The sequence below is a fragment of the Apus apus genome, chromosome 2 (genome assembly GCF_020740795.1).
Source record: "Apus apus isolate bApuApu2 chromosome 2, bApuApu2.pri.cur, whole genome shotgun sequence".
Lineage (NCBI taxonomy): Eukaryota > Metazoa > Chordata > Aves > Apodiformes > Apodidae > Apus > Apus apus.
Genome location: NC_067283.1, coordinates 156,911,287 through 156,932,830, shown reverse-complemented (window position 1 = coordinate 156,932,830; position 21,544 = coordinate 156,911,287). Strand labels below are relative to the sequence as shown.

Genomic DNA, 21,544 nt, shown 5'->3' with positions numbered 1-21,544 from the left:
GGGAGGTTAAGATTGGATCTGGGGAACAACGCCTTCCTGGCAAGGGTTGTCAGGGCCTGGCCCAGGCTGCCCAGGGCAGGGGGGAGTCCCCATCCCTGGAGGGGTTTCCAAGCCCTGGAGATGGTGCTGAGGGACATGGGGCAGGGGTGGCCTGGGCAGGGCTCAGGGAGCAGGTGGACTCTGTGATCTTCAAGGGCTTTTCCAACCTAAACCATGATTCCATGATTCCTGGCACAGGGGCAGCAAGGAGTGCTGGCTCAGCACCACCAGCCAGGCCAAGTTCCGGGTTCATCTGGGGATTCCCAGAGCACCCAGTAGCCCCTCGCTAGGGCGAGACCCCCGCTCGCACCCACTGCTGTGTGCCGAGCCCCCCGGTGCCGAGCCCCTCCCTGCCGGCACGCCGAGGCGCCGGAGCCGCACAGAGGCTCCCGAGCTGGGTTATGCTAATCCCCCACAGCGTCTCCTGCAGACAAAGCCCCCCGGCCCCTTGGCCCCCAGACGCCCAGCCAGGGCCCCCCGCTTCTTTGTGTAGGGCAGGATCCCCAACCCAGAACACCGTGCTGGAGTTGGGCGGTGGGCAGGAGCAGACCCCCACCCTGGCACCTCGCCAACCCCCTGCCCCTCCTGCAGGGGGGCAGAGGTGTGTGTGGGGGCCTGGCAGTCCGGGCCCTCCGGTGGGGGAGCTCTGCTGAGCCTGGACTCTCCCAGCCACGGGCACCCCACATCCCAAAGCCTGCGAGGAGGGGGGGCAGGACCCCCCGCGCCCCTGGCAGGTCCAGTGCAGCACAGTGATCCGGGGGGCTGGAGCCGGGGTGGGGGTCCCTACACCCCGGAGGGGCTGAGCTGCCACAGGGCTGCATGAGGTGCGCACAGGGCCCTGGGGCAGGGAAGGATCCCAGTGTTCCCGTGTCCCAGCGTCCCCATGTCTGGTATCCCAGTGTGCTGGTGTCCCGATAGCTCTGTGTCCCTGTGTTCTGGTATCCCTGTGTCCTTGCATCTCCTAGTGCCGGTGTGCCTGTATCCCCATATCCCGGGGTCCCCACGTCCTGCTGTCATGATATCCCAGTGTCGCACTATCCCAGCATCCCTATGTCCCCGTGTCCCGGTATGCCCCTGTTCCTGGTGTCCCGATGTTCCGCTATCCCAGTATCCCCGCTATCCCAGTGCGGGAGAAGGTGCAGGCGGTGGCAGGTGCGGGGGGGTGGGGGCAGGCCCCCCTGCCCCGCGGTGGGAACGGCTCAGCGCCCCTCCCCCGCCCGGGATGTCTGCGCTGCCCCGGGGGTTTCCCCGGTAACGGCGCCCAAAGGGTTAAAGCGGCCGCATTGTCCCGGGGGGGCCCCGCCCCGCCCCGCCCCGCCCCCCCGAGGGTCTCGGAGGGGTTCCGGGGGGGTTCCGGGGGGATCCCGGGGGGGTCCCGGTGCCCCCCCGACCCGGGGCGCAGCGCACAAAGGCAGCGGCGGGGCAGGGGGCGATGCCCGGGCGGCGGTAACGGGGACCGACCCCCCCTCCCGCTCCCCCGACCCCCTCCCGCTCCCCGGCCCCGCCCGCCGGCTCGGCCCCGCCATGGCCCCGCGGCGCGGAGGGGAGCGGGGGCGGCGGAGCCCCCGGCCCGGCCCCGCGGACACCCGGCTTGGCCCAGGGGTGAGTGGGGGGCGGCCGGGGGGGGGGCCGGGGACCCTGTGCCGGGGGGTGGGAGGGGATAGACCTCGGGGGTGCGGGCAGGGCTGCGGGCAGGGCACCGCGGCTGCAGGGGCAGCCGGGCCGGGGGTCCGGGGGTCCTGGGCTACAAGGGTCCAGAGCTCTGAGGCTCTGGGGATCCAGGGCTCTGGGATTCTGGGGCTCTGGCTCTGAGGGTCTGGGAGTCCGGGGGTCCGGGGCTCCCAGGCTCCAGCTCTGGTGTCTGAGGCTCTGGAATTCTGGGGGTCCAGGGCTTTGCGGGCAGCTGAGCAGTGATGCCCCAGTGTGGGGTTTCCCTGAATCCCTCTCTCCCACCCGGGGGTCCCGGTGTGTCCCCCCCCCACCTGTGGGAGCAGGTGGAGCAGTCGATGATGAGGAGGCTGCTTATGGGGCTGCAGGGATGAGCGTGGCAGGGACCCACGCGTGTGCGCGGCCACCCCATGGGGTCCATGGGGCCTGCAGGGGTAGGGGGGACTCTGGGGGTGCTGTGGGGCAGGGTCCTTTTGCAGGTGCCCCCGCCGCGTGTGTACGCAGCTGCCGTGGGGCTGCATGTGTAGCGAGTTGGGGTGTGAAGCTGCCTGTGTGCACGTGGGTGGGGTGTGGGCACGGCCACGTGTGTGCGTGGCCCTCGGGTGGGTGCCTGCAGCACCCAGGCCTGGGCCAGAGGTGGGGTGTGGGGTGAGGGGCTCCATGAGGCGAGGGGGTGCAGTGGTTGTTGTGGGGGAGGTCTTGGTGCACCCACCCTGTGTGGGGGGTGCAGGTGGCTGCAGGGAGTGGCGGGTGGTCCTGGTGCAGGCTGTGGTCCATGGTCCAGGTGCGGGCAATGGTCGGTGGTCTTGTTGTGGGCAGAAGCTGGTGGTCCTGGTACAGGCAGTGGTCGGTGGTCCAGGCGCAGGCAGCCCTGCGCAGCCACGGGGGCCGGTGTGGGAGGGTCCTGCCGGGCGTGGCGGGGGATTTATGGCTGCGGCAGGGTGGGGACGCTGCCAGCGGGTGGGTGGGAGGGTGGGTGCTGGTGGTCCGAGTCCCCCGGGGCCCCCCCCGGCAGCCCCCAGCCGCCTTTGTCAGGCCCGGTGGACAGATGGTTCCTTTCTCCCGGTTGATGTAGCGGCACAAAGCGATGCCGGGTGGGAGCATCTGCCCGTCTGCCGGAGCCCCCGGTGCCCCGGCGCGGTGCCAGCCGAGGGGTGACAACACTACGGCCCCCGGGACCCCTCCCGCAGCTCGGCCATCGCCTCGTCCCTCCCTGTCCCCGGGCTCTGGACAGCCAGTTGCCTGGGGGGGGGCGCTGGGATTCCCCCAAAGCCCCTGCAAGGCTTTGAGCAGCCGCAGGGCAGGGGCGCAGGGTCCCGGGCACAGAGTGAGGATCCGCAGTGGCCCCGGTAACGGGGGTCTCCTGGCTCGTTGCAGGCGGGGATGTGAGGGGGGTCCCGGCACCCGCCATGGGGAACGCGGTGAGCCGGCCCAGCTGCCTGGGCCAGAAGAGCCGGCGGCCGGAGGAGCTCCCACGGGAGCTGCAGCTCCGGGATGTGGGGCTGGACACGGGGCAGCCGCCGGGCCAGAGCATCGCCGAGGCCCCGCTGGGGCCGCCAGAGAAGCCGCCGGTGGAGAACGGCTGGAGCCCGGCGCCCGGAGCCGACCGGAGCCCCCCGGGCAGCCCCGTGCTGCGGCGCAGCCGGTCGGAGGTGACGGTGCCGAACGGCGGCACGGGCGGGGTCCTGGTCGGGGGGGCTGCAACCTGGACCCCTCCCCGGGCTGGTGCCCCCCGCGGAACCTGGTCCTGGAAGCCCCTCACCACGCGGGAGGTGACGGAGGTGACCGAGGTGACCGAGACCATCGTGACGGAGATCGTGGAGGTGACTGAGTACCCGGCAGGCGAGAAGGGCGGCGAGCCCCTGGTCACCCGCACGGTGACGGTGCTGACGGAGCTGGTGGCTGGACAGACAGACGCCACCGAGGTGACTGCGGGCAGGGACCCCATCGCGGGGACACCGTCCCTGCCTCGGCATCACAGCTCAGCTGGTGCTGCCGTCTCTGCCAGCGGGTCTTGACCCTTCTCTCCCTCGAGGGCTCCTGCACCCATATGCAGCATGTGGCACCCCTCAGGGTGGCACCAGGGTCCCCCCTGGCTGCCAGCCCCCTCCCCTTTGCAGCAGCCAGGAGGGTTCACACGGTGCAGCCCTGGCATCAGAGACCCCCAAGGAGGAGCCTTGGTTTGTGGGGAGCCCATCCCAACATGGCTGGGCCGAAGGGGCAAGCAGGGCACACTGGGGAGGACCTGGGCAGGTCCCTCCATCTCCAGCATTGCTGTGGTGGGGAAAGGGGCAGCCCAGCCCCACAGCTGCCCCGTGGCTGCCCCACAGCTGGCTCAGCCCCCTCTGTCCCCAGGTGTCCCTGGGGGCTGTCCCCATGCCGGAGGAGGCGGTGGGCGTGGAGCGGGGCCAGGACACACTGGAAAGCCTGCTGGTTTGGGTGGCTGACATGGAGGAGCTGGTGGGCAACCAGAAGCCCCCCTCAGCAGAGGTGAAGGTGGCCAAGGCCCAGCTGGAGGAGCAGAAGGTGAGCAGAGGTGGCTGTTGCGTCCCACCCCACCGGATGGACCAGAGGGCTGGGGGGTGCCAGGGTGGTGCCAGAGAGTGGGGAGTCCCCTGCACAGCATCCACCTCCCCTGCCTTGCAGCTCCTGAAGCGGCTGCTGGAGGAGCGGAGGCCGCGGGTGGAGCTGGTCCTGCAGGACAGAGCTGTGCTGGCTTGTGGCTCCACGGAACATGGCTCTGGCACGGAACACGGCTCCAGCACAGAACATGGCTCTGGCACGGAACACAGCTCCAACACTGCACATGACTCCAGTGCAGATCATGGCTCCAACATGGAACACAGCTCCAGCATGACACAGGACTCTGGCATGGAACATGGCTCTGACACGGAACATGGCTCTGGTGCAGCTCATGGCTCTGTTGCAGCTCATGGCTCCAGCGTGGAACACGGCTCCAACATGGAACACAGCTCCAGTACAGCCCAGGGCTCCGGCACCGCTCACAGCTCCATCACACCGGTGCCCCAGGGGAGCAGCAGCCTTTCTGGGCTGGGGCCACGGTGGGAGAAACTGGTGCAGGAGGCTGAGTCCAGGTGGGTCAGAGCTGAGACCCCAGTCTGTGGGTGGCAGATCTGTCCGTGCCAGCACAGGCTCTGCCAGCCACGGTGCCCTGAACCCCCCACCACCATCCCTGTGTATCTGCACAGGTGGGGGGACCCTCCTCCATGGGTTGGGGAGCAGGGCTCGGGGTGGCACAGCCTGACAGGGCTCCCTTGCCTGTGTCCCCTTGTCCTGTGTCCCCAGCCCTCACCCTGGGCACCTACACCTGCCCTTGGGGTGGGGGGTGCAGGGCAGGGGATTCCGCTTGGGCACTGGCCACCCACCCTGATGGCTTTTCCAGCCTGGAGTGGGGTCTGGCACCTGTGGGACCCCTAGGGCTGGGGTCCATCACCATGACTAGCTCAGCATCCCTGTCCTGATGCAGGTACCAGCACCTGGAGCGGATCCTGCCGGCAGCTCAGGCCTTCCAGGAGACCACGGATTCCTTCCAGGAGTGGCTGGGAGCCACTGAGAGGCAGGTGGCCCAGCTCTGGCACCACAATGGCTGCCTCAGCCGCCTGCGGGATGCCCACCAGCACAGCCAGGTCAGGCACCAGGGGGCCTTGGGCAGGGGGATGCCTGTGGGAGCAAGGGGGGCTGTGGGGAGGGCTGTGGGGACATCTGTGAGTGCAGGGGGGGGCTGAGGTGATGCCCAGTGGGGTCAGGGAGATGCTTGTGCGTGCAGGGGGGCCGTGGGGAGGTCTGGGGTGGAACACGGGGACACTCGTGGGTGCAGGAGGGCTGTGGGGGACAGGGGGCTGTGGGCACACCCATGGGTGCAGGGGGGCCAGGGGGCCATCTGTGGGTGCAGGGAGCCATGGGGAGGGCTGGGGACACACCTGTGGGTATAGGAGGGACAGAGGGAGGCCAGGGGGGACAGGTGGACACCCATGGATGTAGGGGGGCCATGGGGAGGGCTGGGGGTGGCCATGGGGGGCATTGTCGTTGTCAGTGGGTGCCATGGGAACCTGTGGCCCAGGCCCTGTGTGAGGAGATCCGCGGCCACTTGGGAGAGCTGGACATGGCCCTGGAGAGGGGACAGCGGGTCCTGGAGATGGTGACAGGCGAGTGGGGTCGGCTGGCACTGGTGGCACTGGGACCTGGGGAGCGGAAGAGGCAGGGGGCACTGCCTGCCACTGGCACCAGTGACTGTGGTGTGGGGACAGGGGGACCAGGAGGGTGAATGAGCACGGGGTGCTACCCACAGCTGTGCCAGCACCCCGGGGGACCCCAAGTGTCCTTGGGGGTCTCCATCCCTACCGGTGTCCTCGGGGGGGCTCTGTCCCCATCGGTGTCACACACAGGGGGATGCAGCATCCCCTGGGATGGGGGTGAGGGGCACGGCGGGACAATGCAGCGGGTTGGGATCGGGAATTCCGTCCCCGGAGGGACACGAGGGACAGCGGGGAGGGGGTGTGTGTGTGCCAGGTCCCTGTCCCCGTCCCCTGACGCCGGTTGGTGCCGCAGGGGAGGAGGCGCGGCTGGCGCAGGAGAAGCTGGAGGCGCTGCGGGTGCGGTACCTGCTGCTGGGCCAGGGCAGCGCCGACGCTCGGCACCGCCTGGGACAGACCCTGGAGGCTTCGTCCCGCCTGGGCACTGCCCAGGAGGACCTGGCGTTGTGGCTGAGCCGCCTGGAGCAGGAGCTGGCCTCTGGGGACAGTCACACCGGCGGCCAGGAGCTATCCCTCAGCGACAGCGACAGGGAGAAGGTGTGGGACGGGCTGGGGGCTGCGGGGTGGGAGGTGCCAGGAGGTCCCAGGAGGCGGTGTCATAGAGTTGTTCTGGTTGGAGAAGAGATTGAAGGTCATAAAATCTAATTGTTAAATTCTGATTGTTGAAGTCCAATCATTGAGAGGGCTTGGAGCAGCCTGGTCTGGTGGGAAGTGTCCCTGCCCATGTAGGGGGTTAGAACTAGATGATCTTTAAGGTCCCTTCCAACCCAAACCATTCTATGATTCCATGAATGGTTCTAGTTGGAAGGGACCTTGAGGACCATCTTGTTCCAACTCCCCTGCATGGGGGTTCCAGCCCCCCCGCCCAGTCTGCCCAGGGAAGTGGTGAATTCCCCAACCCTGGACACTTTCAAGGCCTCAGCTTGGCAGGGGGCTGGGCCAGCTCATCTAAACTGTGTTCCCACCTAGGAAGGATGGGCCAGGTGACCCTTGAAGCCCCTCCAACCTGGTGTTCTGTGGACCCAAGGGGGTGCAGGGGGGCACAGGGGGGGTGTTGCTGCTGACAGCTCCGTTCTTGGCTGCAGTTCCAGCAGATCCTGGAGCTCCAGCTCTCCCGCTTGGCCGGGCTGGACCAGCGTCTGGAGGAGATTGGCCAGGTCCAGCTGGACACCCAGGCTCTCTGCTCCCAGCTCTCCCAGCAGAAGGTGGGTCCTGCCCCCCCTGCAGCCCCCGGGGACACTGGCCCCGTGTCCCTGCTCTGCCCTGACCCCCGTGTCTCTTGCAGCTGCTCTCGGCCGAGGTGCTGCTGCAGCGGGGGCTGGTAGAGCGGCTGCTGCGGCTGTGGGAGCTGCTGCTGGAGCCCCTGCGACTGCAGCTGCAGGTGAGCTGGGGAGCTGCTGTGCCCCCTGCCACAGGACATCTCACTGACCCCCTGCCCCCCCCGGTGACCCCTCATCCCCAGCACATGGTGCAGGGGGTGTAATGCCACCCAGCTCCCTGCCCCTGTCCCCCATGCTGACCCTCTCTGTCCCCAGCCTATGGTGCAGGGCAGGGTGCTCCTGTCCCCTCCTCATTGACCCCCCAACCCCCTATTCACCCCTGACACCTGTTCCCCCCATATCCCCTCTTCTCCCACCCCTTGGCCCCCTGTTCGCCCCTACCCCCTGTTCACCCCCCTGACCACACTGACCGCCTGTTCTCCTCCCGATCCCCTCGTCCCCCCTCACCCCCTGTGCTGTCCCCCCTCACCCACTGTTCTTCTCCTTGACCCCCTGCCCCGTGTCCCCCGGCCCAGCCGGCAGTGCAGGCGCTGCGGGAGCGCACGGAGCAGCTCTGGGGGCGCTGCGGGGCCAGCGCGGCGCGGCTGGAACGAGCCCAGGCTCTGCTGGACCAGTTTGCCCAGGCCCAGCAGGAGCTGGAGCCGTGGCTGGAGGAGGCGCAGGAGCTGGGGGGGCAGCTCGTCCCGGAGGCCATCAGCTGTGAGGGCTTCAAGGAGCAGCAGGCACTGCTGCAGGTGAGGGATGGGACAGGGGGACAATGGAATGGGGAGAGGGGGTCACAGAATGGTGGAAGCATGGAATGGTTTGTGTTGGGAGACCTGAAAGTGCCACCCCTGCATGGGCAGGGACACCTCCCAGCAGCCCAGGCTGCTCCAAGCCCCATCCAACCTGCCCTTCAACACTGCCAGGGATGGGGCAGCCACAGCTTCCCGGGGCAACCTGGGCCAGGCTCTCCCCACCCTCACAGCCCAGAATTTCTCCCTCACATCTCAGCTCCAGCTCCCTCTGCCAGCTGGAAACCCTTCCCCCTGCTCCCATCCCTCCATGCCCTTGTCCCAAGCCCCTCCCCAGCTTTCCTGGAGCCCCTTCAGGCACTGGAAGCTGCTCTCAGGTCTCCCTGGAGCCTTCTCCTCTCCTCCCCAACCGCAATCATTGAACCATACAAGGGGTTTTGTTGGAAAAGCCCTTTGAGATCATCCAGTCCACTCAGCCCTGCCAAGGCCACCCCTGCCCCATGTCCCTCAGCACCATCTCCAGGGCTTGGAAACCCCTCCAGGGATGGGGACTCCCCCCTGCCCTGGGCAGCCTGGGCCAGGCCCTGACAACCCTTTCCAGGAAGGAATTGTTCCCAAGATCCAATCTCAACCTCCCCTGGTACAACTTGAGGCCATTTCCTTTTGTCCTGCTGCTCAGCAGGGGCAGGCAGGGACATGCCTGGATGTGTCCAGCCTGGAGCAAAGGAGACCTTCTCAGTCTCTGCAACTGCCTGGGAGGAGGTTGCAGTGAAGGGGGGGTCAGTCCCTTCTCCCAGGGAACAAGCAGTAGGACAGGAGCGTTTTTCCAACCCAAACCATTCCATGGCTCTTTGCTCTATCACTCCAAGGGGTTGGGAGTGGAGAGGCTGTGGTGCACCAGGATGGAGGGGGTGGGGACACCACTGCTGGGACCCCTGTGCTGGGGCACCCAGTGAGCCCCTTCCTGTCCCCATATGACCCTTCCTGTCCCCACATGACCCTGTCCTGTCCCCCTGTACCCTGTCCTTTCCCCACACCCCATCCTGTTCCCGCATGACCCTTCTTGTCCCCGCATGACCCTTCCTCTCCCCACATGCCCCTGTCCTGTCCCTGCATGACCCCATCCTGTCCCCCCTTGCCCTGTTCTTTCCCCACACTCCATCCTGTCCCCGCATGACCTTTCCTCTCCCCTCATGCCCCCTTTCTGTCCCTGCATGACCCTGTCCTGTCCCCACATGCCCTGTCCTGTCCCCACACCCCATCCTGTCCCCCACTGTGTCCCAGTGCCTGCGGGAGGCCCTGGCCGAGCACCGGCCGGTGCTGGGGCAGCTGCAGCGCGCGGCGGCGGAGCTGTCGGAGCTGAGCCCGGCGCAGGGAGCGCGGTTCCTGCAGCGCGGGCAGCGGGCGGAGGAGCGGTACGGGGCGCTGCGGCAGCGCCTGCGCCAGGCCAGCGCCCTGCTGGAGGACGCGCTGCCGCGGTACAGCCAGGTACTGCCCCGGGGGTACCCCTTGGTGGCGGGGATGGTCCCCCCGGGGTGTTCCCCAAGAGGTGGGGATGGTCCCTCCGAGGGTTCCCCCTGAGCAATGTGGCTGGTCCCCACAGGGCTTCCCCTGCCTGACAGGGCTGCTCCCCTGGGGCTCCCCCTAAGTGACAGGGCTGGTGCCCCCGGGGTGTTCACCCAGCTGCTGGGTCTGGTCCCCCAGGGTTCCTCCCCAGGGGATGGGGCTGGTCCCCCCAGGGTGTCCCCTTGAGAGACAGAGCTGGTCTCCCAGGGCTCCACCAGGTGAAGTGGCTGATCCTGTGTTGTCCCCTGAGTGACACGGCCGGTCCCCGTGTGTCCCCCGAGTGACAGGGCTGGTCCCTGTGCTGTCCCCCCGAGTGACACGGCCGGTCCCCGTGTGTCCCCAGCTGTCGGAGCGCATGTCCCTGCTGCTGGAATGCTTGGAGCGGGTGCGGAGCCGCCTGCAGAGCCGGCCCTCGGTGCGGGGGGACGCGGCGCAGCTGCGGGAGCGGCTGCGGGAGAACAGCCTGGCCCTGGGCGAGCTGGAGAAGCTGGGGGTGGCCCTGGAGACGGTGCAGGCCCAGGGCAGTGACCTGCTGGCCAGCATGCGGGCGGCCAGCTTCGACAGCAACGCCGGAGGTACCGGTACCGCCCCCGGTCCCTGCCTGTCCCGGCAGGGCTGGGTCCCTGCTCGGGGTCGTGTCCCCACTTGGGGACATCATGGGGTGCGGGGTCCCTGCTCGGGGTCGTGTCCCCACTTGGGGACATCATGGGGTGTGGGGTCCCTGCTCATGGGGTGTGGGGTCCCTGCTCAGGGCTGGGTCCCTGCTTGGAGCTGTGCCAGTGTGTGATGTCCCCACTTGGGGACATCTTGGGATGCTGTGCCTCCGCTCAGGGCCATCTTGGAGTGCCAGGTCCTTGTTCAGTGCCAGGTTTCCACTCAGGGCCGTGTCCCTGGTCAGGGCCATCTTGGGGTCCAGGTCCCTCACCCCGTCCTTCCCCTGCCCGCAGGGCTCCAGGAGCGGGTGGCGGAGCTGGGGTCCCTCTGGGGGTCCCTGCGGGGCAGTTGCCAGGAGCAGGAGCAGTGGCTGCGGGACCTGCTGGCCCAGGCTGAGCGGTTCTGGCCCAGCCTGGCCGAGCTGGCGCTGGCGCTGGGGGACACTCAGCAGCTGGTGCTGGGGCTGGAGGAGCCCGGCCCAGAGCCCGAGGCCATCCGTGCTCAGCTGCACACCATGCAGGTACGGGAGGGGGGAGGGCTTGGGGGACCCCCTCACAGCATGGACAGCCCCATAGCACAGGCACCCCACCCCCTGCACGGGCATCCCCCCAGCACAGCAGCCCCCTACCACAGCCCCCTACCACTGCAGCCCCCCTCATCACTGCAGGCCCCCTCCCAGCACTGAAACTCCCCCCCTCCAGCGCTGCAGCCCCCTACCACAGCTTCCCCCCAGCACTGCAGCCCCCTCCAGCGCTGCAGCCCCCTACCACAGCTTCCCCCCAGCACTGCAGCCCCCTCCAGCGCTGCAGCCCCCGCAGTGCAGCCCCCCCGGTCCCGCAGGCGCTGCGGGAGGAGGTGGATTCACTGCAGGGGGAGCTGGACGCGCTGGGCAGCCTGGGTGTGGAGCTGATGTCCCACTGCGGGGACCCCGACCGCCCCGATGTCACCAGGAGCCTGGATGAGGTGAGTGCCGGCGGGTCGGGGTCCTCCAGGGACGGGGTCCTGGGGCTGCAGGGATGTGGGAAGGGGTTGTCGGTCTTGGAGTCCCGGGAATGTGGGGAGGGGTCTCCTCATCCCTGAGCCACAGCCGGACCCCAAAGCAGGGCTGGGGGTCTCCCGCGTCCTGGGCTGGTGTCCTGGCACAGGGAACCGTACGTCTGCCCAGCCCCACACCCTGCACTGGAGACCGCTGACCCCCTGTGGTGACCCCAACACTGGGAACCCCTTTAATTCCACTGAGCCTTGGGACACCCCCCCCCCCCCAGTACTACTGATCCATGGGACCCCCTGTGGTTCCACTCACCCCCCTCCCACCCTCACTGACCCCCAACCCCTGCCCCCCAGCTCTACTCCTCCTGGCACAGCCTGAACAGGGTGTGGGGCGAGCGCTTCTCCCGGCTGGAGGAGCAGCTCCAGGGATCGCTGCGCTCCCAGGAGGCCGTGCAGGTGGGGGGCGGGGGGCTGCCGGGGGGCGGGGGGCTGCCCTGGGCACAGCTGAGGGCCGGGCCTGTGTGACCAGCAGTGGGGGCAGCGGGGGGGCGGGGGCGGCAGTGGGGTTGGCAGTGGGGGTGGGGCTGTGAAGCGGCAGTGGGGGCAGCAGTGGGGCTGCCTGTGGGGCAGCAGTGGGACCTGCAGTGGGGCCGGGCTGTGTGGGTGTGGGGCTGGCTGGGCTATGGCCCCATGCTGGGGGGCTGGCTGGGCAGTGGGGTCTGTGGGTCTGGTCGTGCCCGTGTCCTGCCCCAGCATGACGTCCCCACCTCGAGGTGCCCCTGGGTGGGGGCAGCCCCTGCCTCTTGCTCTCACCCTCCCTGGGGGTCGCGGTGGGTCCTGGTCCCACTCCTGGCGGTGGGGCTGCGGTGCCTGTGGGCCAGGGATGGGATGGTGGGGGGACAGGGGTAATGACAGGGATGGGGACAGAGATGAGGACAGGGATGGCGGCAGGGTGGGGATGGGATTGGGTCAGGGCCATGGGGGGCTGGGCCCCTCCCCACAGCCCCCCTGGCCCCCTCCCCACGGCCCCCTGGTCCGCAGCGCCTGTCAGCCTGGCTGGACGCGGCCGAGCTGCGCGTGGCCGGGGAGGGGACGTTCCTGCTCAGCGGGGACCCGGAGCTGGTGCAGCAGCAGCTGGCGGAGCTGAAGGTGCCACCGGACGGGCCGAGGCGAGGACTTGGGGGGTAGACGGGGGGAGGGGGCGGGGCGGTGCTGGTGTCCCCACGGTACCTGCTGGTGGTGGCCCAGGTCCTGCTGGTGGTGGCCCAAGTCCTGCTGGTGGTGGCCCAAGTCCTGCTGGGGTGGCCAAATCCTGCTCCCCAGGTGCCCCGAGCGAGCCTGGTGCCTGTTCCCAGGAGGAGGAGTTCTGGGCACGGCTGCCAGTGCTGGGCTGTGCCGATCCATGCAGCGTGTGCCAGGCCAGCTCTGCCATCCTGTGCCATCTGTGCCAAATCAGAGCCAGTTGTGCCGTGCTGTGCCGTGCCGTGCTGTGCCGTGCTGTGCCGTGCCGTGCCCGTGGCCCAGCAGCCCCCGTATCTGGCAGTCAGTCCCGGGCTGGGGGTGTGGGTTCAGGGGTGCAGGGTCCCTCTCCCCTAGGAGTTCAAGCGGGAGCTGTACCAGTGCCGGGTGGAGGTGGAGAGCCTGCGGCACCGGGGGGGCTGCGGGCAGGGGGGCTCCCCCGGCCCGCCCCGCGACCTGCAGCGCCGCTGGGACCGGCTGGAGGAGGAGATCGTCAGCCGGCAGGTGGGGAGGGGGCGGTGCCGGCAGGTGGGGAGGGGGCGGCACCGGCACCCCGGCCTGGGGGCTGCTGTCCTGGGCAGCTGGTGCTGGGTGGGTGCGTGAGAGTGTGAGGGTCCGTGGGTGCTGGAGGGTTGGGTGGGTCTCTGTGGATCCATGGGGTGCTGTGTGGCTCTGTGGAGCATCATGTGGCTCCATGCTGGTCCATCAGGTGCCATTTGGGTCCATCAGGTGCCATTTGGGTCCACGGAGCATCATGTGGATCCATGAGGTGCCATTGGGTGCCATGTGGATCTGTGGAGCATTGGGGGCTCCATCAGGGTCCATGCTGGTCCATCAGGTACCATGTGGTCCCATGGGGGGTCCATGGGGTGCCATGTGGGTCCCTGGGGGTCCCTGTGGCTGTTCCCTCCTCCCACCGGGTTCCAACACCTCTGTGTCCCTCGGCAGCACCAGCTGGAGGCGGCGCTGCTGGGGCTGGGCCAGTTCCGGCACCAGCTGGAGGAGCTGCTGGCCTGGCTGGCCCGGGTGGGCGAGCAGCTGCAGGGCCCCGTGGCCACCATCCCCGACCTGCAGCACTGCGAGGTTGAGCTGGCCAAGCACAAGGTGAGTCTGGAGACAGCATGGCCAGCACAGCCTCAGGAGGACGTCCCTGAGGGGACACGGTGCTGTCCTGTGGTGTCCCCATCATGGTCCTGTGGTTGGGCACTGAGCATGGTCCCACCATGTCCCTGCTGTGGCGCAGGCTGTCCCTGCAATGGTCCTGCAGTGTCCCTGCCAAGGTCTTGCAGCTGGGCATCCTCATGGGGAGATTCCCCAGGGGGACAGAGCAGGGTCCCACAGTGTCCCTGCCATGGTGCAGGGTGTCCTCAACATGGTCATGCAGTGTCCCCACCATGGTGCAGAGTGCTGCCCATCACTGCCCTGGAGCTCTGGGCTGGGCAGGCTGTGACATGAGGCTACATCCCCTCCCAGTGACAGCAGGGAAGGAATGAGCTGGCACCGCTGCCCTGTGCCCAGGCATGCTGGACGGGGCTGACGCAGGCTGGAGCTGTGGCCCAGCCCAGACCCCTCCCTGCCACCCCCTGCCGCCCCCCTGCCGCCCCCCTGCCGCCCCCCTGCCACCCCCCTGCCGCCCCCTGCCCCAGCATGCCAAATCTGTCACCTCACACCCCAACAAGAGCCATGTCCCCCGGGTGCCACGTCCCCCCATGTGGCACTGCTGGTCCCCGGCCCTGGTGTGGTGGTGGCCTGGGGTGGCCGAGGGGCTTTGGGGGGTGTCACCAGCCGGGGCTGTGGCCCTGCCTGTCACCCAGGGGGCTGTCCCCAGGTGCTGAGGAACGACGTGATGTCCCACGCCCGCACGGTGCAGTCGGTGAGCGAGGCCGGGCAGGGGCTGCTGGTGGCCAGCCTTGGGGACAGCGTGGAGGGGCTCCAGCAGGGCCTGCAGCAGCTCCACCAGTGCTGGGACCTGGTGCAGACCCAGACCGAGAGCCGGCAGCTGGAGCTGGAGAACAACCTCAGCCAGGTATGGGGGGTCTGGTGCTGCCCCCTGGCACTGCCCCCCCAGCCCTGAGCCCCCCCATGTCCCCCAGGTCCAGGACATCACCCTGGAGATCACCGAGCTGCTGCAGTGGCTGGAGCAGGTGGAGCTGCAGCTCTGTTTCTCCAAGCCAGCCTGGGGACACCCAGAGACCACCAGAGAGGAGCTGGCAGCTCACGTGGTGAGTGCTGGGACCCTGCTGGTGTCCCGAGATCCCCACCCGAGTGTCTCTTGGGGAGAGACGTGCCCGGGGCAGGGGTGGAGTCCCCACCCCTGGGGACTCCCTACAGGGTTTCCAAGCCCTGTAGATGTGGTGCTGAGGGACATGGGGCAGTGGTGGCCTTGGCAGGGCTGGGGGAATGGGTGGACTCGGTGATCTCAGAGGTGTTTTCCCCCTCAGTGAATCCATGTGTCTCAAATCTGCCCTTCTCAGCACTGAGGGGCCAGGACCCTTCTCTGCCTTCTCCCCACCCCAACTGGGCAGAGCCCTCCTGCCCCCTCCAGCTCCCCCAGGACAGAGAAGATGCCCTCCCTGTCCCCATCCCTATCCCCATCCTTGTCCCCGTTCCCAAGCCCCATCCCTGTCCCCATCTGTGTTCCTGTCCCCATCCCTCTCCCTGCCCCCATCCCCACCCCTTGTTCCCATCCCCACCTTTATCTCTTGTGCTCATCCCTCTCCCCATGTCCCTGTCCCCACCCCTATGTCCCTCCCCCATTCCCCATCCCTTGTTCCCCTCCCTGTTCTTGTGTCCCTGTCCCTATCCCTATGTCCCTGTTCCCACCTCTGTTCTTCTCCCCATTCCTTGTCCCCATCCCTGTCCCTGTGTCCCTCTCCCTACCCCTTATCTCCATCCCCACCCTCATCCCTTGTCCCCATCCCTATGTCCCTGTCCCCACCCCTATGTCCCTATCCCCATTCCCATTCCTTGTCCCCATCCCTGTCCCCATCCATTGTCCCTCTCCCCATCCATGTCCCTTGTCCCCATCCCTGTGTCCCTGTCCCCACCCTTATGTCCCCATCCCCATGCCCCTATCCCTGTCCAGGTGTCCCTGTCCCCACATCCCCGTCCCCATGTCCTTGTCCTCTACCCTACCCCTATCCCCATCCCCATGCCTGCCCCCCCTCCCCATCCCCCCAGGGTCACTGACCGGTCCCCCCATGTCCCCCAGGAGCTGTGCCGGGCACTGGAGTCGCGGCAGGAGGCCTACGTGGGGCTGCGGGGGCGGCTGCAGCGCCTACTGGTGCCAGGGCGCGCCGGGCCCTGCAGCACCGAGCACAGCCTGCGCCTGCTGGAGCAGAAGTGGGCCAGCGTCCAGGCTGAGGCCCAGGACAGGAAGGTGCGTGGGCTGGGGGGCACCCTGTACACTCTGGGGGGTCTGCCAGGGGGTTCCCAGATGCCCAGGAGGCTGTGGTGTCCAGCACTGCAGGAAGGGACATTTCCGCACCAGGACATCTCTGCACCAGGACATCTCTGCCCTGGGACCCCCACACAACCCTGTGTCATCTGCTGATCCATGGAGAGTTGTCTCGGTGCAGAGATATCCTGGGAGAGTTGTCCTAGACCCCCAGCACTGTCCTTGAGAAACATCTAAAAGGGGTGTCGGGAGGATGGGACCAGTGTCTAAAGAACTGGGCCCAGTTCAAGGGAGACAGAGAACTGCTGGAGAGAGTCCAGGGCCCCCAGGATGCTGAGGGGCTGGAGCATCTGCCTGGGAGGAAAGGCTGAGGGAGCTGGGGCTGTTCAGCTGGAGAGGAGGAGCCTGAGGGGGGGTCTCCTCAAGGCTGAGCAGTATCTGCAGGGGGTCAGCAGGGGGGACCAGACTCTGCTCAGGGCTGCCCAGGGACAGGACAAGGGGCCACGGGCACAAGCTGGAGCACAGGAGGGTCAAGCTCCCCATGAGGAGGAACTTGTTGCCTGTGAGGGTGGCAGAGCCCTGGGCCAGGCTGCCCAGAGAGGCTGAGGAGGCTCCTTCTCTGGAGACACCCCAGCCCCTCTGGAGGTTCCTGTGGGCCCTGCTGGGGGTGACCCTGCTCTGGGGGCTTGGATGGATGATCTCCAGAGCTCCCTGCCAGCCCCACCACCCTGTGTTTTGGTGTCTTCCACAGGAGCAGCTGGCCGAGGGGCTGCGGCTCAGCACTGAGTTCCAGGGCACAGCACAGGAGCTCCTGCGCTGGCTGGCCCAGGCTGAGGAGCTGCTGGGGAGCCCCGAGCCTCCCAGTGTTGTCCTTGATACTGTCACTGCCCAGATCCGGGAGCACAAGGTAAATGTGGTGGAATGCCACCTGGACCACCCCCCCAAGTGGGACCTCTCCTCTGTGGGGTTGGGGGCTGCCTGGAAGGGTCCTGGGTGGCTCTGGCGGGACATCTGTCCCTGCAGCCGTGGAGTGTCTGGAGATGGGCAGTGGAGCTGGGGAAGGGGCTGGAGCAGGAGAAGGGTCTGGAGAACTTGTGAGGAGCAGCTGAGGGAGCTGGGGGTGTCCAGCCTGGAGCAAAGGAGGCTGAGGGGAGACCTGCTGGCTCTGCAGCTGCCTGAGAGGAGGTTGGAGCCAGGGGGGTCGGGCTCTGCTCCCCAGGAACAAGCCCTGGGACAAGAGGGAACGGCCTCAAGTTGTGCCAGGGGAGGCTGAGGTTGGATCTGGGGAACAATTCCTTCCTGGCAAGGGTTGTCAGGGCCTGGCCCAGGCTGCCCAGGGCTTGGAGTCCCCATCCCTGGAGGGGTTTCCAAGCCCTGGAGATGGTGCTGAGGGACATGGGGCAGGGGTGGCCTTGGCAGGGCTGGGGGAATGGGTAGATTGGAGGATCCTAAATGGCTTTTCCAACCCAACAATTTCATCATTCCATGAGGCAGCTCTGGGACATTGGAAGGGGCTGGGCTGCATCCCTGCCCCCTCCCCAGCTGCCCCTACTGCCTGCAGGCCCTGGAGCAGGAGGCCATCAGCCGTGGGGAGCAGCTCAGCAGCCTGGAGGCCATGGCCACCCGTCTGAGGGACTCCAGCAGGAAGCAGGACGGGGCCGTCACCCGGAGCCTGGTGCTGGCGGCCCGGGAGCGGCTGGGGAAGGTGCTGCAGCGGGCGGCGGAGCGGGGCGCGGCGCTGGAGGAGGCGCGGAAGCGCAGCAAGGAGGTACCTGCCGGCCCCCCGTGGGGACCGTGCCCGGGGAGCTGCGGCGGGAGGAGCGGAGCCCGGGACAGGGCTCTGGCACGGGGACAGCGCCAGGGACACGCGGCTCCGGCACGGGGATGGTCTGGGGGACACGGGTCTGGCACAGGGACAATGCCAGGGACACAGATCAGGTGGGGAGCGGAGCCAGGGACATGGCTCTGGCACAGGGACAACGCCAGGGACACAGGGCTCTGCCAGGGGACACGGGACCTGCAGCTCCAGCATAGGGACCATGCCAGGGATTATGAGTCCTGTGGCTCCTGCATGGGGACAGTGCCGGGAGACATGGATCTGGTGGGGAGCTGTGCCAGGGGCCACCGTGGCTCTGGTGCAGGGACCAGGGCAGGGGACATGGATCCTGTGGGGAGCTGTGTGACACTGCAGGGGACACACAGCTGTGGCACGGGGACAGTGCCAGGGGGCACGGGTCCTGCAGCTCCAGCACAGGGACCATGCTGGGGGACACAGCTCCTGCGGGGAGCTGTGACAGTGTGGGGGCCACATGGCTCTGGCACACGGAACATGTCCAGGGACACGGGCCCTGCGGGGAGCTGTGACAGTGCCAGGGCCATGCATGGTGGCTGTCCCCATCTCTTGGTGGCCCTGGCCCCCGCGATGCCCACGGGGACCCCCCCAGACCCCCACTCTCCGTTCCAGTTCATGGAGTCCCGGCGTCTGCTCCTGGACTGGATGGACGAGGTGGAGCCGAGCCTGGAGGTGCCGGGGGACGCTGCCGGCAGCCAGGAGGAGATCAAGGGGCAGCTGGTGGAGCACAAGGTGGGGGCTGCCCGGGGGGTCCCGGAGGGGGGAGCAGCGCGGGGGGCTGTGGGGCGGCCGGGGGGGTGTTCCCAGTTCCCGGCAGTGCCCGGTGCCGCTGGGGCTGGGTGCTTTCCGGGGCCGTCTCTGCAGAGCAGGGAGCCCGGAGCGGGGGGATCCCCTGGCCGGGGGTCTCCAGGCTGTGTCCCGATCCCACCCTGGGCCATCACCCACCACGGGAGGTCCGGGTGTCCCCCCTCACAGGCGTTCCAGCGGCTGCTGCGGGCCAAGCGCCCGGTGTACGAGGCCACGGTGCGGAGCGGGCGGGCGCTGCGGGAGGGGGCGCGGAGCCCCCGGGACCGGCCCCCGCTGGAGGAGCTGCTGGGGGAGCTGAAGGAGCGCTGGGACGGGCTGTGGAGCCGGGCGGCGGAGAGGTGGGGGTGTGGGATGGGGTGGGATGGGATGGGTTGGGGGATGGGAATGGGATGGGGATGGGTGGGGGATGGAATGAGTTGGGGATGTATGGGGGTGGGATGGGGATGCGGTGGGGTGGGATGGGGATGGGACAGGATTGGGATGGGGGTGGGGATGGGATGAGGTGGAGTGGAATGGGATGGGGACAGGATTTGGATGGGGATGGGGCAGGACTGGGATGGGGATGGGATGGGGAGAGGACTGGGCTGGGGAGAGGACTGGGATGGGAATGGGACAAGATTGGGATGCAGATGAATGGGATAGGGATAGGGACAGAATTGGGATGGGGACAGGATTGGAATAAGTATGGATTAGATAGGCATGGGATGGGCCAGGATTAGGATGGGGATGGGATGCCTCTCTCCTCCTTGCCATGCAGCTCCCAGGCTTTTCCCTTCCTCCCTCCATACCCCACTCCCTACTTCGGGACCCCCTGTTCCCCCCAGGGTGCATCCAGGATCCCTCCCCAGCCATTGCTGATCCCCGGCACTTCCCACTGCGCTGCTGGCTGCCCGGGGGGGGGTGGGTGGGGGGTGGGGTGGTCCGTGCTGGGGGGCTGAGCCCCGTGTTGTTCCTGCAGGCAGCAGAAGCTGGAGCAGAACCTGCTGTTCTCGGGGAAGTTCTCGGAGGCGCTGCAGGCCCTCATGGACTGGCTGTACCGCGCCGAGCCCCAGCTCAGCCCCGACGCCCCCCTCGGCGGGGACCGTGACCTGGTGGGTGACCTGATGGACAAGCATAAGGTGGGTGCCCCCAGGGACCCCTCCACGGAATCACAGAATAAGTACCTTGGTTGGAAAAGACCTTCAGGGGCATCTGAACCCAGCACTGACAAGTCCTTAACTAAACCTCAGTGCTCTGTCTATATGACTGGAAGGTGTTTCTAGGTCTCCCTTGAGCCCTCTCCAGGCTGAACACCCCAACTCTCTCAGCCTGTGCTGAAAAGGGGGTCACAGAATCATAGAATTATCCAACCATCAAATGGTTTGGGTTGGAAAAGACTTTTAGGATCATGGAGTCCACCCGTTCCCCCCAGCCCTGCTCAGGCCACCACTGCCCCGTGTCCCTCAGCACCATCTCCAGGGCTTGGAAACCCCTCCAGGGATGGGGATCCCCCTCTGCCCTGGGCAGCCTGGGCCAGGCCCTGACAACCCTTGCCAGGAAGGAATTGTTCCCCAGATCCAACCTCAGCCTCCCCTGGCACAACTTGAGGCCGTTCCCTCTTGTCCCATCACATGTAACTTCATAGAGCAGATCCATCCATCCCCACCTCTTTCCCTCCCCCCACCCACCCTCCACCCCACGGCAAAGGACGGGGCTTTGCCCCGTGTCCCCCAGGGTGCAGGTCGGGGGGGGGTCCCGGTGGTGCTGCCCCCCGGCTCCCCAGCCCCGCGCCCCCCAGGTGTTCCAGAAGGAGCTGGGGCAGCGTGCGGGCTGCGTGCGGGCGCTGCAGCGCTGGGCGCGGGACCCGGCGCGGGGTGCCCTGGAGTCGCGCTGGCTGCAGCAGCAGCTGGAGGAGCTGGGAGCGCGCTGGGAACTGGTCTGCCGGCTCTCCCTTGGGAAGCAGGCCCGGCTGGAGGCTGCGCTGCGCCAGGTGGGATGAGGAGGGGGGTGGGTGGGGAGGGGGGAATGTGCTGGGGGTGTGCTCTGTGGGGTGTTCTGTGGGGTAGCTGTGCAGTGCGGTGCTCCATGGGGTGCTCCATGGGGTGCCCAGACAGTGGGTGGCCATGCTGTAGGGTGCTCCATGGGTGGCCATGCTGTGGGGTGCTCCGTGGGGTGCTCCGTGGGGTGACTGTGGTGGGTGGCCGTGTCACCAGGTGCAGTGGCCGGGTGCCAGGCTGGGTGCTGCAGGCTCCTGCTATAGGTGTTCCCGTGTGCAGGGTGCCCAGGGTGGGATGGGTCCATGGTGTGGGGTGCTCTGTGGGGTGCCCTGCTCAGTGGGAGGGTACCCAGGGTGGCCTGGGGGGTGGGTGTCCCCAGGCTGGGTGAGGAGCACCCTCTGTCCCTGTGTGGGGTTGGTGGCAGCAGCTCACCCCTGGGGTCTGGTGGGGTCTGGCAGCTGGAGGGCTCAGGGTCTGGGGGGCCTGGGGTCCAGGGGGCGGGAGCTGAGCAGGCCCCTGTCCCTGGCAGGCAGAGGAGTTTCACACCCTTGTACACACCTTCCTGGGGCGTCTCTCCGAGTCTGAGAAAACCCTCAAGTTCGGGGTGTTCCCTGAGGAGGAGCCAGCAGTGCAGGAGTGCCAGGAGCAGCTGCAGGTCCGTGACAGCCCTGGGCAGCCCCGGCCTCCCTGGTGGCCCTGTCCTTACCCTGGGACATCATCCTGTTGTTGTGGTCAGCCACACCAAGATCATCAAATCATGGAATCATTTGGGTTGGAAAAGCCCTTTAGGATCCTCCAGTCCCACCCATTCCCCCAGCCCTGTCAAGGCCCCCACTGCCCCATGTCCCTCAGCACCATCTCCAGGGCTTGGAAACCCCTCCAGGGATGGGGACTCCCCCCTGCCCTGGGCAGCCTGGGCCAGGCCCTGACAACCCTTGCCAGGAAGGAATTGTTCCCCAGATCCAACCTCAACCTCCCCTGGGCAACTTGAGGCTGTTGCCTCTTGTCACTTCAGTTGTCACTGGGGAGAAGTGACGGGTGCCACCACACCCAGACATGGGTTTGGGG

The 21,544-nt window shown here is 67.7% G+C and overlaps 1 protein-coding gene across 1 annotated transcript; it reads left to right on the top strand.

The window, feature by feature from the left end:
* Nucleotides 1-3,116: 3,116 nt before the first annotated feature.
* Nucleotides 3,117-21,511, top strand: LOC127380834 (dystonin-like). The gene is made up of 28 exons (XM_051610316.1): nt 3,117-3,632; nt 4,063-4,233; nt 4,354-4,802; nt 5,195-5,354; nt 5,789-5,873; nt 6,277-6,518; nt 7,067-7,186; nt 7,267-7,362; nt 7,777-7,995; nt 9,280-9,483; nt 9,905-10,136; nt 10,509-10,735; nt 11,056-11,178; nt 11,560-11,661; nt 12,247-12,354; nt 12,802-12,948; nt 13,393-13,548; nt 14,273-14,470; nt 14,538-14,666; nt 15,656-15,823; nt 16,593-16,748; nt 17,403-17,609; nt 18,306-18,425; nt 18,669-18,838; nt 19,459-19,618; nt 20,278-20,469; nt 21,006-21,207; nt 21,492-21,511. Exons 1-28 carry the CDS (start codon nt 3,117-3,119, stop codon nt 21,509-21,511), a joined length of 5,079 nt encoding a protein of 1,692 aa, XP_051466276.1.
* The last annotated feature ends 33 nt before the right edge of the window (nt 21,512-21,544 follow it).

What these genes read in the sequence shown, in the direction of transcription:
- LOC127380834 (XM_051610316.1), top strand. Translation starts at nt 3,117, where the DNA reads ATGGGGAACGCGGTGAGCCGGCCCAGCTGCCTGGGCCAGAAGAGCCGG. An exon ending in AGCAGCAGGCACTGCTGCAG is followed by an intron (nt 7,996 to 9,279) that starts GTGAGGGATGGG and finishes ACTGTGTCCCAG; the next exon opens with TGCCTGCGGGAGGCCCTGGC. An exon ending in GGCAGCTGGTGGAGCACAAG is followed by an intron (nt 18,426 to 18,668) that starts GTGGGGGCTGCC and finishes CCCCCCTCACAG; the next exon opens with GCGTTCCAGCGGCTGCTGCG.